We start from the raw sequence: 15,003 nt of genomic DNA on the forward strand, positions 1-15,003 counted from the left end.
ATTATATCATACGTAGGTAAACCCAACTCTTCTGAATGACATTATCAGAGTCATTATTTCCATACGATCAGGCGTATTCAGGTTGGATGTGACATTGTGTCAAAAGTAATCCGACCATTCTGGATGACGTCTTCAGAGACCGTATTTCCATTCGATCAGGCGTATTCAGGTTGAATGTGACATTGTGTCGAAAGTAAACCGACCATTCTGGATGACGTCTTCAGAGACGGTATTTCCATACGATCAGGCGTATTCAGGTTGGATGTGACATTGTGTCGAAAGTAATCCGACCATTCTGGATGACGTCTTCAGAGACGGTATTTCCATACGATCGATCAGGCGTATTCAGGTTGAATGTGACATTGTGTCGAAAGTAAACCGACCATTCTGGATGACGTCTTCAGAGACGGTATTTCCATACGATCAGGCGTTTTCAGGTTGGATGTGACATTGTGTCGAAAGTAAACCGACCATTCTGGATGACGTCTTCAGAGACGGTATTTCCATACGATCAGGCGTATTCAGGTTGGATGTGACATTGTGTCGAAAGTAAACCGACCATTCTGGATGACGTCTTCAGAGACGGTATTTCCATACGGTCCGGCGTATTCAGGTTGAATGTGACATTGTGTCGAAAGTAAACCGACCATGCCGGATAATGTCTTCAGAGACGGTATTTCCATACGATCAGGCGTATTCAGGTTGAATGTGATATTGTGTCGAAAGTAAACCGACCATGCTGGATAATGTCTTCAGACGGTATTTCCATATGATCAGGCATATTCAGGTTGGATGTGACATTGTGTCGAAAGTAAACCGACCATGCTGGATAATGTCTTCAGAGACGGTATTTCCATACGTTCGGCGTATTCAGGTTGGATGTGACATTTTTTTAAGCATTTTCAATGACATCTTGTGTATATTCTGGGTGGGTGTGACAAATCCTTAAGTAACCCAAACATTCTGAATGACGTCTTCAAAGGCAGTATTTCCGTATGTGGCAGGTGTATTCTTGTTGGACGTGACGTTGTCTAAGTAAAGTGTTACCTTGCTGTTAGGACACTCCAATATCGTCTGCAATTGAAAGGCGTCCTGGTTGTGGAATTCCACCCAAACCAATTCAGCACCAGTGTCCTTATTAGAGAGGTATCCACCGAGGGAGGCTCCAAGTCCAATGTACATGTTAAGTACGCTGTAATTTGCAATCCTAGCACATGTAGCCAGACTTCTCTATGGATGCCAATTCAAGAGAAACTCAGTATTAAGTGCCGGTCTGGATATTGTCTCAAGGTATGAATTCAGGGACCATCTCACAGGTACATGTTTTTTGAAGCAAAAATGACTCAAGTCACTTAGTCTTGGGTGTGACCACACTCAAAAAGACTAAATGACTTACCCGTAGTCTTTTAGGCTTCAAAATACTTTTGAGATGGTCCCTTATAATACATGTAGTCAAGTCGCTGGGAGGTAGCAAAGATAAAGGCAAGACTATATATGTATCTAATAATATGAAAAATGCCACGTTTATTGAATGATACATGTATACAACAGCCACAGATTGTCTGAAAAAACAATAATTCCACAGTACATGTACATGTAACTTACATTTACTTTTAATGAGACCTTTGAAAGATATGATAAGTTTACATTGTACAATATTTGCACGAATTCAATATTATCCATTATGTAATCTTTCATCAAAAGTGATCATGTGAGTTTATGTCAGAATGAATAATGCGTGGAGGTGAAGAAGGAATACCGAAATACGTGAATTCCACTGAACAAAAAAACACAGGCAGGAGGATTTGCACAAATTCACATAAATTTGTTCAACAATCGAAAGACATGAGGTGCATCACTTCTTGTGCGTTCCGAAACCTAAAATAGAGGAAATTAAAAGAACCACTATTATGCAGATATTAGTATCACACGACATCATATCATTTTCTTCAAGGGTACACTACCAAAATATATGGAATTAAGGCGAAGAAAACAAGCAAATCTCAATTACACTGCATTCATGCTGCAACCTCATACTGGTTTGAGATGCCTTTGAACCAAAGACTTCCACTGCTTTGAAGTGTTCCCAACAATTTTCTCACCAGCGAAGTGTTTTTATTGAATAGAAACCGTTCTGTAATTGCAATACAAAAGCCTTTTGAATGGACAGGTGAGTTTTATGACATCTTTTAATGTATCATCTGAAGGAATTTCAATAAATTGATTGTCAATCCTTCCTTTTGACTCCACAATTCTGATAAACGATAATTATGTGATAAGCTACAGTTGTTTGAATTGGGCACTACCTCTAAGAAACTGCTGCATCAGCCTGACTCACAACCACTACAACATCAACTGCATAGAGCACACAGCCATAATCCTTTCAATCATGATTTACCTAATTTTTCTTTGTAAGAAGAGATGAGAGGAGAAGTTACGTCTTCCGCTTTTACCCATGAGTTGTGGGACGCATCATATCCTTGCCACTTTATGTAATACGTGTTGTTTTTGGGGTCGTAGTTGTCTATTCTCTCAGCTGCGCAATAGTCTCCTGCAAAATAAGTCAATTACATTTCATTCTGATGGCCATGCGACCAAATTGTCCCCCCCCCGATTGGATATGAGGATACAGGGGTCAGTTCCTCATTAAACCTTTCAACAACTGAACATTTGGCTGAATGTTTCTTTGTAATCTCATTGCATCATGCACTCCGAGGAGTCCATTATTTCAATGGAAATATCACATAACTGTTTGTTTTTGCTCCGCAAATTAAATTTCTAAATCAGCTTATGGTTGCAAATTTCTATCAAAAATCCTATCCTCCTGATGATGTGATGCAATGATGCCATGAAGACAAGTGCTACATTTTCTATATATCTTATGACCACTGTTATTTCCAACACGGCAACTTGAATCTAATAAAAATTTCTTACCCTTCGCCTTGCTTGCTTTTCCCTTGCTGGCTTTTCTTTTCTGAAAAAAGTGGTACGTGTTTCCATTGATAGTGCTTCTTACATTACATGTACAATAAGAAAACCGCACGAGTGTCTGATCCGAGTATCCAGATTGCACGAGATGATTTTCTACGGCTTGAAAAGCTCTCGACCTGCGTAGAAATTCATCGAGTGCAATCTGGATACTCGGATCAGACACTCGTGCAGTTTTCTATTTATCATATACGTCTGCCAGATCACTGCACTTAGGGTATATGATAAAATCGCTTAACGACAGACAAAGTCAAAGCCAACAATGCTGGACAAGATGAAATCGTAAGGATATAAGCTCACCCATGTGAGCCAAGAATAGAAAATGCCCACAACATTACCATGACAAAAAAGGGAACTATTGACTTTTACACTAGAATTAGAAATTACAATTAGAAAATTAGACAACCAAACCATTGGGTACATGCGTACTGGTTATCAAATTGGATATTGGTGGTGCAATAATAACACACACTCAGGTTTGGTAAGAAAGAATTTGAAAATACACTATTATTTCTGGAGGCCAAGGCAAAAATTAGAGAGTACAGTCGTGCTCGAAAGTTTACATACAATTCAAAGGATGATATAACCCTGTCTTTTTCTCTGCAACTACAGAACGCAGGAAGAGTATATAGTTTACAGGAAGTCTATCATCACATCTCGTCATCAACTAAAAAACATACTTCTGTTTCATTAATTTCATTGTTTTTATGAGCTCTATTTGAAAACAATGCATATTTCAGAGTGTCATAAGTTTACATACACCTACCTTATAGTTGTTTGGCCTTGAGGTGGGCAAATATGTTATGCAATGGCTTTTATCTTGTCTCCACTACCTGTTGACCATCATGATTATGTCATAGCTCAGGTGGCGCCACTGTAGCAGTATAAAATGGACTGGGTTTCTGCTCAGGTCATTTGCCAGCTTAGACTAGAGCCATCATGGGGTCAAAGGAGTACTCTCAAGATCTGATAGAGTCGCCTGTCCACTTGAACCAGTCTGGTACTTCACTAAGAGCCATTTTCAAGCAGCTTGATATGCCACGGGCGTCAGTTCAGACAATAAAGCGGAAGTACAGGGACCCAGGGACAACAGCAACCTTACCAAGGTCAGGAAGAAAGCGCAAGCTGACAGCCAAAGATGAGCCCACATTGGTTAGAAAGGTGCACATTAACCCCGAGACGACCAAGAAACACCTCTGCCAGGAATTAGAAGCTACAGAGACAAATGTGTCACTGTCCACTGTCCAGAAGGTCTTGCATCGTAGTGGACTACGAGGCTGCAGGGCAAGAAAGAAGCCTTTACTTCAAAAACGCTACCGGGAAGCAAGGCTGAACTTTGCGAGAGAACATGTGGGCAAATACAGAGCCTTCTGGAGGAGTGTTCTTTGGTCTGATGAGACTAAAAGCGAAGTCTTCGGCCACAACTACCAGCAGTACGTTGGCAAAATGGGGGGGGGGGGGGGTTATCCAAAGAACACCGTACCGACTGTGAAGCACGGAGGTGGCAGCATTATGCTATGGGGATGTTTTGCTGCGGAACCTTGACAAACATGCCACAGGTTTTCCCATAAAGTCATGATGACAGATTGGACATGACAAGTTAAGTCCGAACAATCTCAAGGTCTAAAAAGAATTCGGTGATGGAAACTTGGTCACACACATACCTTAGCTTTGACTGACTTCCTATTGTTCACAGGTTGAGAAGTTGCCTCAGGCCTACTTGCTGGTGCAGCCTGTAAAAGAGAAGGCAAACAAATCTGGGTCAGACGGTCTAGCAAAGAGGTCACATGCCACAATCTGAAGATTATTGTCAGTCACTTTTAGTGGCAGTGTATCTGCTCCTGAATCTTTTGGGTATTATTTGTACCTCTGCATACAACCATTGGCAATGAAATCAGAAAAAAGATTTAAAAGATGGCTGCTATGCAGCCCGAATTTTCGCAAAGATGAAGAAGTTAAAATTTAGAATGGCAATTCCCAATGATGCTAACATTGCACGATAATATATCGCCAGGTCTGCTTTGTATCCCCATTTTACTATTTCTGTCATGCAGACATGGCGCTAATTTAATTACCCTTTAAAAAGTGGCAGTACTGTACTGTCATCATAATCATTGTGGGTCCACTTTTAATAAGCATTCCTGGTCCTCAGTGGTTCAGTTACAATAACAGCGTGCGTGAGGAAGTCACTCATAATTCATTAACTAAATCAATGTACCGGTAGGCCTACATGAAGGCCGGGTGGGCTGCTAAGCTTCTGTAAATGCAGTGCTAGATACCATGGCTATCTACATTTGTACCATACCATCATCTTCTCACGATGTGGCAGTACAATAGACAGTTTCGAGAAAGACCCTGACCAAACTCCTCGCATGCGTGGAGAGTGTCCAGAACAATACGAGAAGGATTAAAACTTTATTCTCTCCATTGTTTGGTTGCAGAGAGAGGGAAACGGGAAAGATCAAAGAGTCACAGTTGCATCCTTTTTTTTCACAATCCAAATGCCAATTTTGTTTGAAAAGTTTGAAGGGAACCTTTTCAGAGTAAGCCTATGACTGTAATGTATTTGCTGTAGTAAAAGTCCAGATTTCCAAGTTTACATAACAACTTGGCCGAGGATACGGGTAGGGCCTACGGCAGCCGTATCTGAACATTTTTTGGCTATTCGTACGGCAGTGATCTGAGCATGCGCAAAAGCATTCACCTCCGGTTACGTCACTGCCACTGCCGTTTAGGTTTTTATAGTACGGCAGCCGTATCTGAACATTTTTTGGCTATTCGTACGGCAGCTCGCCAAACTGCAGTTGTGGATTAAAGTGCCGCTTCGGCGTCCGTTTCAGGCACTTCTCGATCGTTCGAGACCTCCGAGTATACATCTTGCAAAAGTTTACATCTTCATATATTCTTTTTGCCTTTTCAAGTTCAGTAAACGATGAAAATTCGGCATTTAATTCAATTTCATATTGGGGATACGGCTGCCGTACCCGTAGTCAGTTCGTAACAAACTTGGACAAAACTATAGCCTCGCTATACGATACTCGCATTTCATGATTTTGGCATCGACATTATTCAATTGTGATTGTCGTCACACTGTGGGCTTATAATATAAACCGTGAGATGCACTTAATGATTACCTACCCATATCGCGATATCACAAGTTTGCATCTCACAGTTTATGTGATATATAATAGCCCACACTGTCACTGCGTCTGCATGGCCATGGCCATGATGGCCCGTGAGTGTGAGTGTCACTGTCAGTGAGTGTGCTCACCTAACATAACATTAACAATAATACCAATAATAGTAATAGGCCTACCCATCTCCTATAGGTGAAACAAGCAAACAAATCAAGATTCCGCTTATTATTAAATGTCAAGGGTCCATAAATAACTTTATACGGAACGAGTTTAGAATCCCCGATCACACCCCAAAAAAAGGTCATCGGTTGACCAACCAAGCACCACTGTTCAATGGATTTATAGTTGAATGCGATCAAACTACGTCATTTCCGATCGGGGATTCTAAAGTTTAGCCCTTTATACCTCTGTCAGTCTGCACAGCAGCTGCCCTGCTGTTCATGCATTTCATTTCAGTTACATTCGATGCATCATGTGCATAGGCCTATGTTATTGACATTGTATGCAGGCTGTACCGAAAGGGGCTGGCTGGTTTGGTTGGCCAAACGCCGCCAATGTCGATTATGTAAAGAAAACTTCACAATAATATTGATACCTGCTAAATCTTCATTAACCATGCTATTACCTGTATCATTATTGTTACTGGTAGAATCCATTTCGTCCCGATGGTAAGCGATATATTACGACAAATGAATTGGAGCATTTCGCAATCTTGAGACTAGAGGCGCTGATTTCGTCACTTTCGCAATGCATTCGAAGAACCTCCGTTGGCGTCGTGATTACGTTCGGTTGACTCATCACCCAGCGGAATAGGAAAAAGTAGGCCTATCATCCTGAGCTTGGGGGCATTTCCAATCAAACGTGAGGCGGAGAGAGTAAAAAAATCAATGTGCAGCCAAAGGCGTGGTGGTGGTTGGGGTCCGTGGGCGGGCACGTTTATGGGTGGGGATCAGGGGAGGGTACTCTTCCACTATTTTCCTTGTGCTGGCAAGCTGACTCGGGCTGATATCTTCAGAGGACTACAATAACGATCACACTGGACCGGTGTAGAAGTTTAAAATGTCCTAGGATAGAATGTCCGGGAAACAAAGGATTCTATTATGCGCTTCAATCTCTGAGCTATTGCATTGTCAGTCATGGTCTCGATAGACCCGATAATAGGACCATAAAAATATTATTATTATAGCAGAATACAATAGGGCCGGACACTTTTTCCAGGGGACATTTTCTACTTTTACACCGGCGGTTCGTACTGGTCGGGGCGCACGGTCGGAGCGCATAACGGGGACGTCAAAGGCAGATGTTCGGTAATTCAAAGCATTGCCTGCACTAAAAAGGGTAGGGCCTAAATGCAGGGTCTATGGTAGGGTGGAATCGGAGGGGGGGGGGGGCGGGCGGGCGGGCGCCCGGGGAGCGGGGACAAGCGGGCAGTGACCATATATTAAAACAAAAGATCAACAACCTAACCTCCTTCACTATAACGGACTCCTGATTGGCTGTTCATTAATCGTAGAATGCCCACGATATAAAGGCCAGATGTCAATCGTACATATACCACGTTTGTTTGGAGGAGACTACGTTGACATTGGAGACCAATCTTGTTCCCATCGGTAAAATAGACTTTAGGCGGAGCCTTCGGTAATTGACTATGGAAATCTCGTAAAACAGGATATTTTTTCATTTCCCTTTCAATTCCTCCAAATAGATCATACCAAATATTCAAATATTGTCTAGTAATTCTAATATAGCTTCAGTGAAGATATTGTATCTAGTGGTCTGTTCCGCAAAATATTTGAGAATACTAGTAAGTTGATAATTATCAGCGTACCAACTGGTTTAATATGTAAAGTCAAGAACTTAGTGAGCCCCCCTTTAGGTCGGGGGAGCTCCCCCGAACCCCCCTACGAGCATATGTTAAGTGCAAGCTCTAACAACTACAGCTATTACAATGGGGGGACACCCCCCCAAACCCCCCTCCGTCGACATAGGTTTTTACCAGTGCGTTGGGGGGAAGCTCCCCCCAACCCCCCCCGGTGAACAGTCAACTAGCCCTTCTGTGTCATACTGCTGGAGGGGGGGGGGGGTGCGATGGGACCATCCATATAGTTCCTTCCGACACATTTTTGTTTTGGTAATGTAATACATTGTGATTGACCTTATTCACGGGAATCGGGCGTTTCCAGTGATATACGACACAAATGGGTTGTCCTCATGCATTCACTTTCGAAACGCATTTTAAAATAGATGTTACGTCCTGTTAATGGGGCACGTCATCATCGCGTACATTTGGGAAAAACTCCCTAACGAGACCGGAGCAGACGGCTGAAAGTAGTTTAATTATTGGCCGCTAGGGTACAGAATGTACGTCGCTCACCCGAATTTTTCACGCAACTATAGCTAAATAGAGCTAGTTCTAGTTTGTGATTCAATTTGATACTTCAGATTTGGGCAGTAGACCAATATAACTTAGTCGTCAGTGTGGTTTTAAGCTGGAAAAACGTATTTGTTTTTCTTAAAGTGCCTTTTTTGGACGGGTGTGTGCGATTGTCGACACAAAATTGAAATAAACCACCCTTTTCTGTCATTATTTAGGACGGATATTTCTCTGATAAAAATATTAATATAATTGGCCAATTTCTTAGGCATATGATGTAGCGAATTCCCATGAAGATTTAAATTAATTTCAACCAATGGGATAGCAACCACCACCGGAAGATCGCGGAGAAATCGGTAAACTCAACGGAGTTAATTCAGAAAAATACCAAAAAAAATTGTTTGTAGGATATACAATCTCTCTTTATTTCTCATCATTCATTACATTATCTACTCCCGCACACACGTGTATCTTAAGAGCCCCTCCTAAAGGGGGGCTTAATAACATACATTAAGCCCTCTCTCCTGACTGTTTGATTATAGCTACGCTATTTTAAAGCATTAGGCGATAATCAACCAGAAACGCTGGCAAAGGACGCCTTGGTAGCAATGCTGTATCATTTTCTATGTATTTAACAGTGCACCTCGCCACGCTTTCCCGCCCATATTTTAGCTTCATCCTCGCGGTGTTCGGCGAGACAACCGATACTTTCAATCCGAATTTCCAGTGATTTTTCCCTATTCAACATTTTTCTTAAAAAGTAGCAATTACTTGCCATGACTGAAGTTATTTTCTCTATTTGGTCAAATGTCTCGATAACCCCTAAAACGTGTTTTCAGTGAATGCTAGTGTCAAATTTGCAAAACCTCCTGAATGAAATTTGTAAGGAATACTTTAATTCGGAAACTCATCAGATTTTGTCATAATTTCGAAATTCAAATCATATGGGTACTAGAGGGTAAAACCAACAGGTTACAGGTCACTAGTCCGAAGGCCCGCTAGTCCGAAGAGCCACTATTCCGAAAGGTACACTTTATAAAATTCGTTTTGAAAAAGATCCCGCTAGTCCGATTGTCCGCTAGTCCGAAATCAGGAAAAAGACCCGCTTTTTAATCTGAAATGATAAATAGACCCACTATTCCGAAATTAGGGCAAAGACCCGCTAATTCGAAATTGAAAAATAAACCATCATTTGAAAGAAATGTAATTTTTGCTAATGACTGATGATTATTCTTTTGGTGAGAAAGTTGGGTTGGCGTAATATTACCTAACATTCAGGATAACACGTATTCCTTTCGAACTAGTGAGCCTTTTTTCCAGACTAGCGGGCCTTCGGACTAGGAGACGTTCACAAACCCACATAATGGTATTCCGATGTAATCAACATGGCCTCCTAGTCAAAATATTTTTTCTACGATCTAAGGGGACGACAACCTGGGGAGCGCGTTGGCCCAGTGGAAGAGGGTCAATTTTTTATCAGAAGGTCGTTGGTTCCAGGCCAAATAGGTACCAGTTTGCCCAAGGCAGTTTGCCAACATGGCCAACTAGAGCGTAGTATGCATGGCATGTGCGCTCCTGGGAATTGGTTTCTAAAGTTTCTGCATTAGGATATATGAGGTATGCAAATCGCTTTGGGAATGTCGTATATTATAAAGTGCCGTATAAGAATTTATTTATTCATTTTTTATTTTCTTTATTCGCTTTGTACAACAGTTTTGTGCGGTTTGGAAGCGTATATCAAAAGAATTGTAATCACGAGGGGAAGTATTTTTTCATTGTTTCTCGTCCGAATCCTTTCATTACCTTGGGATGGAGGGCACTTAAACAGATTTCAGGAGGAAGTACGTCTGTACTTCGACATAAGGACATTACCCCCCCCCCCCGCAACACACACTAGAATTAAGGAAACACCATAAACCATGATTTGGTGACAAAATGTGGAATAAAAAAATTTCAATATTTTCGGGGCCGTGGATAAAATTTGGGCGGGCGGGGTCGAGAAACAAGTTTTTTAATTTTTTACTCGCCCTAACCTATTTACATGTAAAGTCACATTTGAGAAAGCGCAATGGTAAGACGTAAATAAGCCACACCATCAATCATTCCCTTTTGATAATACCAGACCGTTTTTTGGGTCATTCATTCAGCGAATCATTTTCTGGTATCGGACGTGTACAGTCTTACTCATTTTGATATCAACGTCTACTTCATAATTATATCTTCTGAAATAATGCAGCAAATTCAATGCAGTTTTTAGCATATTGTAAGAATTGTTGTTTTCAAATCATAGATTATGTCAGGAATGTAATTGCATATGTTTTTCATTATGTAATCGGCTATTTAAAAAAAGACTCATGAGAAAAGTTTATATTTTCGAAAATCTTTTTGAAGAATTCCTTGGCTTCCTCAAATCGACAGAACACCAAATTCTAAGATCATTGATACTTACATATTTCATCAAAACTAAAAAAAAGGATGATGGAGATATAACGAAACAAATGCCATCAATTGGGACAAACTGTATCGACAACACCTTGGTTTGCAATTCTAACAACTGAAGTGAACATTCTTATCATTTCAGCGAAAACTTTCTCAAAAGTTAGCAATCAAAAAGTTCTTGTAAGTTTGAAAAAAAAGTTCGACTTCATGATGAAAACTTTAAGCAATAACATTTCCTGTCGTAATACATCATGTACATGTACTTTTGTGCTTAGAAAACCAATTATTTTGACAAAATGCTAATAATGAGGCACCGGCGCCGAAACTAACCCGCGACTTGGCGCCGATACACAACTCGGTGATGAAGGCGTCATCGAAAGTGAGGCCTACGTTAATTTCCATTTATTTTGGAAAATATGTATACCCTGACTTCTCTGACCAATATATAAGAATTTTTTCGTTTAATTTAAAAGTTTCTATATCTAGTATGGAGAATAGTAGTGAATAAATAGATCCCAAATCGTTTAAAAAGAAAATTCCGTGAGGAACATACTTAATTTGATGGATAAACTTTACTATTCACCCCTTGAACAGAGGCGCTCACCCGCAGCCAGATTAAAAACAACGACTGTCACGTCTTGCAGCGTCACACCGTCATTTCAGACGCGATATTCGCAAGGCATGACGTCGCCATTCGCTCTGTTCTCGAGGTAAATATCATGAAGTTTATTTATCAAAGTATGATGCTGACAGAATTTTTATTTCAAACGTTTTAGGATCTGTTAATTCACTACTATTCTCCATACTAGATATTATCGAAACTTTGAAATTTAACGAAGAGGTCCTAATATATTGGTCAGAGAAGTCGGGGAATGACACCGTCGTGGCCGAGTTGTGTATCAGCGCCACGTCGCGGATTATTAGTATTTTCACCGGTTCCTCATTGCATTGAATTTTGTGCATTACATTTTCCGAGATATTGTATGAAGTAGGTGTTTATATTAATATGAGATAGACTGTACATGTTTACAGGTAGGTTCAGGTATGCATCATTGGGCATCCAACCAATATATTCAATTATCAGTCCAGTTCGTTTTGGTGTTGCCGATTAGCACCAAAAAATGTGAATAAAAAATGATTGATCCGGTTAACAGAAATGGCAGGCCTAGACACAATTTGTTTTGAATAGGGGGAGCCTCCATTGATCCTATTGTTGGAGATAATAGAAATGTAAATTAATCAGTGAACTATGTCTCCTTTACACCGATGCATGGCAGACACTAAATATTTTATAGTTTTTTTTGGATAATTTAGGATCGAATAAATCAGCAAAATCTATGAAAACTTCACAAATGATTATGACGAGGAGGTACTTTATGATAGTTTGCTAAATTTTAATTCGTTCTAAGTGAAAAGCAATACTTATTTGGATATTTGCTGGAAAAAAATCGAAAATACCCAATTTTCAACATCCCTATCCCGTTGAAAGAGATCCAGAAGTAAAAGGTAGCAGGAAGGGTTGGGCGTTTGTGGTTTCTGTGTCTGAGGGGGTTTGTGTCTGTTGACTGTGCTTTAAGAGAGACTAGGCATGGCGCCAGTCTCTCTTAAAGCACAGTCAACAGGCATTTGGTCTCAGTATTTGGGTAAGTAGAGAATCAAGGCAGCTCAGAGAGCAATGATTGAACGATGCTGTGGACAAGTCCAAGGATACTGCATCAGTCACGACCAACTTCTCATCAGAAAGCGTCACCACCAGCATATTCAATGTTCAAGTTCCAACCTGTACCAGTCCAATGCACGCCTGTCATGCAAGGAGGATACCGCGGTGACGTCACATCACGTGATCCCGACCCATATTAGTGATCGCTATGGCCAATCAGATTCATTCTACTGACAGCACCAGCACTGAACACATCTCCACGTCTCACTGTCTGGTGCGCTCCTGTACACAAAAACACCAATAGACATGAAATATTGCAATACCTAGTATGGATTCTTCCTGTGTAAAATAAAATTTACAGAGCAGATTAACTTCCACGAATAAAAAGACGTTTGACGTGGCCAAAGTGCGGAAATAATGTCTCCGCTAAAATACACTACGAAATACACTAGGCAATGCACTACGCAATATACAGTAGAGATGCAGTTGAGTTTGTTATTGTTTTGACTTAGAAGCCCGCCCATATCATAATATATTCATGTATTCATGAAGTATGAACTCATTTCTGTCCCATACAACTCTAAGAACAGTCAATTTCTCCTTAAATCATCACCGAAACCGCGATATCCGCAGGAAGATTTCGTTCTAGTGTCCGAAAATGCATGATCTTACAGGGGCGCTAACTCGACAAATAGAGGGGATCTATGGGGATCTATGTGAGTTTTAGGTATTACAGGTCTCGAACTTGTAAAATCTGTAAACATGCCTCCAAATCCCATTATGATAATGAAGAGATTGCCCCATATCTGGGAGACTGTTTTGAAACCATCGCTAATTTTGGAAGATCGGTGCCCGGCTATTTGGTTTAAAAAACCTATTTTTCCCCATCAAAACAGCACTTTTCATTATTCAAATGATAGCTTATTGTCTGAAGACTTATTTCATAGCAGAAAAGTACTAATAACTCTGATTTGATTCAAAAATCTAACTTTTTTGATGACTTGATTTTCCCTTGGCCGTGGATCGAGTTTGTTTACAATATAACAGCGCCATCTTGGAAAAGCCGTGACGTCACCGCGGTATCCTCCTTGCCTGTCATGGTCAGTAGTGGTCAGCTTAGCGCGATATGGAACATTCTTCCGAAACTCAAGCGAGGGAAGTCTGCTCATTAGCATATCTCGCGCACTGCTCCTTCTTGTCAAACATCGTAGTGAAATCGTAATTGAAAACGTCTGGCTTTGCGCCAGACATTGAGACTAATAAGTAGAACTAATAGGTAAAGAACGTCTACTTGCGCGAGACTGCTGTGATAAAATGATCATTGCAGAGACTCCGGTGACGTGCACATATATTTTTTACAATCAAAAATGCCCTCAAAAGACAACATGGAATGATTATTTTATTGATATTTCCTACTATACACCTTCCAATTATCACTTTATGCAAATAGATCGGCGTTAGGTCGCATGTTTTTCTTTCCTGGTGACAGTATAAAGCAAAACAAGCCTATCGGCGTCTGATTCACAATGTGGTTTGTGAGGAGTGTCATAGTCGTCAACAGTGTAGCTTACGTATTTCGAAGACCAGTGGAATTGGCGGCGTCAAATTATTAGTGAAATTTATAATTTACAAATTACAAATTACAAATCGTTTATTGAAACCGTGTAAAAAGTTACATTTTACATAAGATGAAAGTACAATGACCATAAGCATGATGAACTAAATAACTGGTGTGACATTGTTGTGGATTTGGTGGTGTGCAGCTGGAGGAGTGGACAATGTCACAACCAGGGTTCCTACATTAGTAGACACCTCTCTATTAAAGACAACCTTTCCAATAAGGACACTAGTTTTGGTTCCAAATTGGTTGTTTCCATTCAATTTTGACTTCTCTAATCAGTCTTTGGGTGTTCCGAATGCTTGACACATTTCGAACATGGTTTGGTTGGAAACAACCCTACAGTCTTACACTTATGGCTGAATGAATGACAGTGCATTTTCGTGAAAGCTCGGTGACGAAATGCTGCGACACTATTCGTCACCAACATGTTTGATGGGTGGTGCCATCTGCACAAAGGACGATGAATTAAATAACTGATGTGACATTGTCGCTGCATTTGCAGGTGTCCACATCGAGGAGTAGATGATGTCACTACATGTACCAGGGTTTGTACTTTCATATACAGTGGACCTACTTTTTGTGGACACCTTTCTATTGAGGACAACCTCTTTAATAAGGACAGTAGTTTTTGGTTCCAAATTGGTTGTTTCCATTCAACTCGACTTCTCAGTTTAGGACACCTCTCTGTTAAAACAGCACTTTTCAGTCCCTGGGGCATTTCTGGAAATTTCATGCTATAGAGCAATTGGTTCAGCTAAGTGACAAGAACAGTACTATAAGACGG

At 40.6% G+C, this 15,003-nt stretch overlaps 1 protein-coding gene across 6 annotated transcripts; it reads right to left on the reverse strand.

Annotated features, from left to right (window-relative positions):
• Nucleotides 1-1,503: 1,503 nt before the first annotated feature.
• On the reverse strand, nucleotides 1,504-7,312 carry LOC135488847 (uncharacterized). Of its 6 annotated transcripts, none has more exons than XR_010447068.1 (5): nucleotides 6,751-7,312; nucleotides 4,653-4,721; nucleotides 2,935-3,862; nucleotides 2,399-2,551; nucleotides 1,504-1,878 (listed from the first exon to the last, which is right to left on the reverse strand). XR_010447068.1 is itself a non-coding variant. In XM_064773779.1 (5 exons), the coding sequence occupies exons 1-5, from the start codon at nucleotides 6,826-6,828 to the stop codon at nucleotides 1,856-1,858; spliced, it is 363 nt and encodes a 120-aa protein (XP_064629849.1). In that variant the 5' UTR covers nucleotides 6,829-7,292; the 3' UTR covers nucleotides 1,504-1,855. The 6 variants fall into 6 exon arrangements, 1 of the variants encoding a protein (XP_064629849.1); XR_010447072.1 differs by lacking the exon at nucleotides 6,751-7,312 and adding an exon at nucleotides 5,523-5,612 and having other exon boundaries at nucleotides 2,935-4,265; XR_010447056.1 differs by lacking the exon at nucleotides 6,751-7,312 and adding an exon at nucleotides 5,064-5,441 and having other exon boundaries at nucleotides 2,935-4,265.
• Nucleotides 7,313-15,003: the final 7,691 nt, after the last annotated feature.

The sequence above is a fragment of the Lineus longissimus genome, chromosome 1 (genome assembly GCF_910592395.1).
Source record: "Lineus longissimus chromosome 1, tnLinLong1.2, whole genome shotgun sequence".
Taxonomy (NCBI): Eukaryota; Metazoa; Nemertea; class Pilidiophora; order Heteronemertea; family Lineidae; genus Lineus; species Lineus longissimus.

Excerpts from the sequence above, each read along its gene's own strand:
- LOC135488847 (XM_064773779.1), bottom strand. The coding sequence starts at position 6,828 with ATGCTCCAATTCATTTGTCGTAATATATCGCTTACCATCGGGACGAAA. Across the intron at positions 2,552-2,934 it reads AAAAGCAAGCAAGGCGAAGG|GAGACTATTGCGCAGCTGAG; the intron begins GTAAGAAATTTT and ends CTTATTTTGCAG. Across the intron at positions 1,879-2,398 it reads TTCTTACAAAGAAAAATTAG|GTTTCGGAACGCACAAGAAG; the intron begins GTAAATCATGAT and ends CCTCTATTTTAG.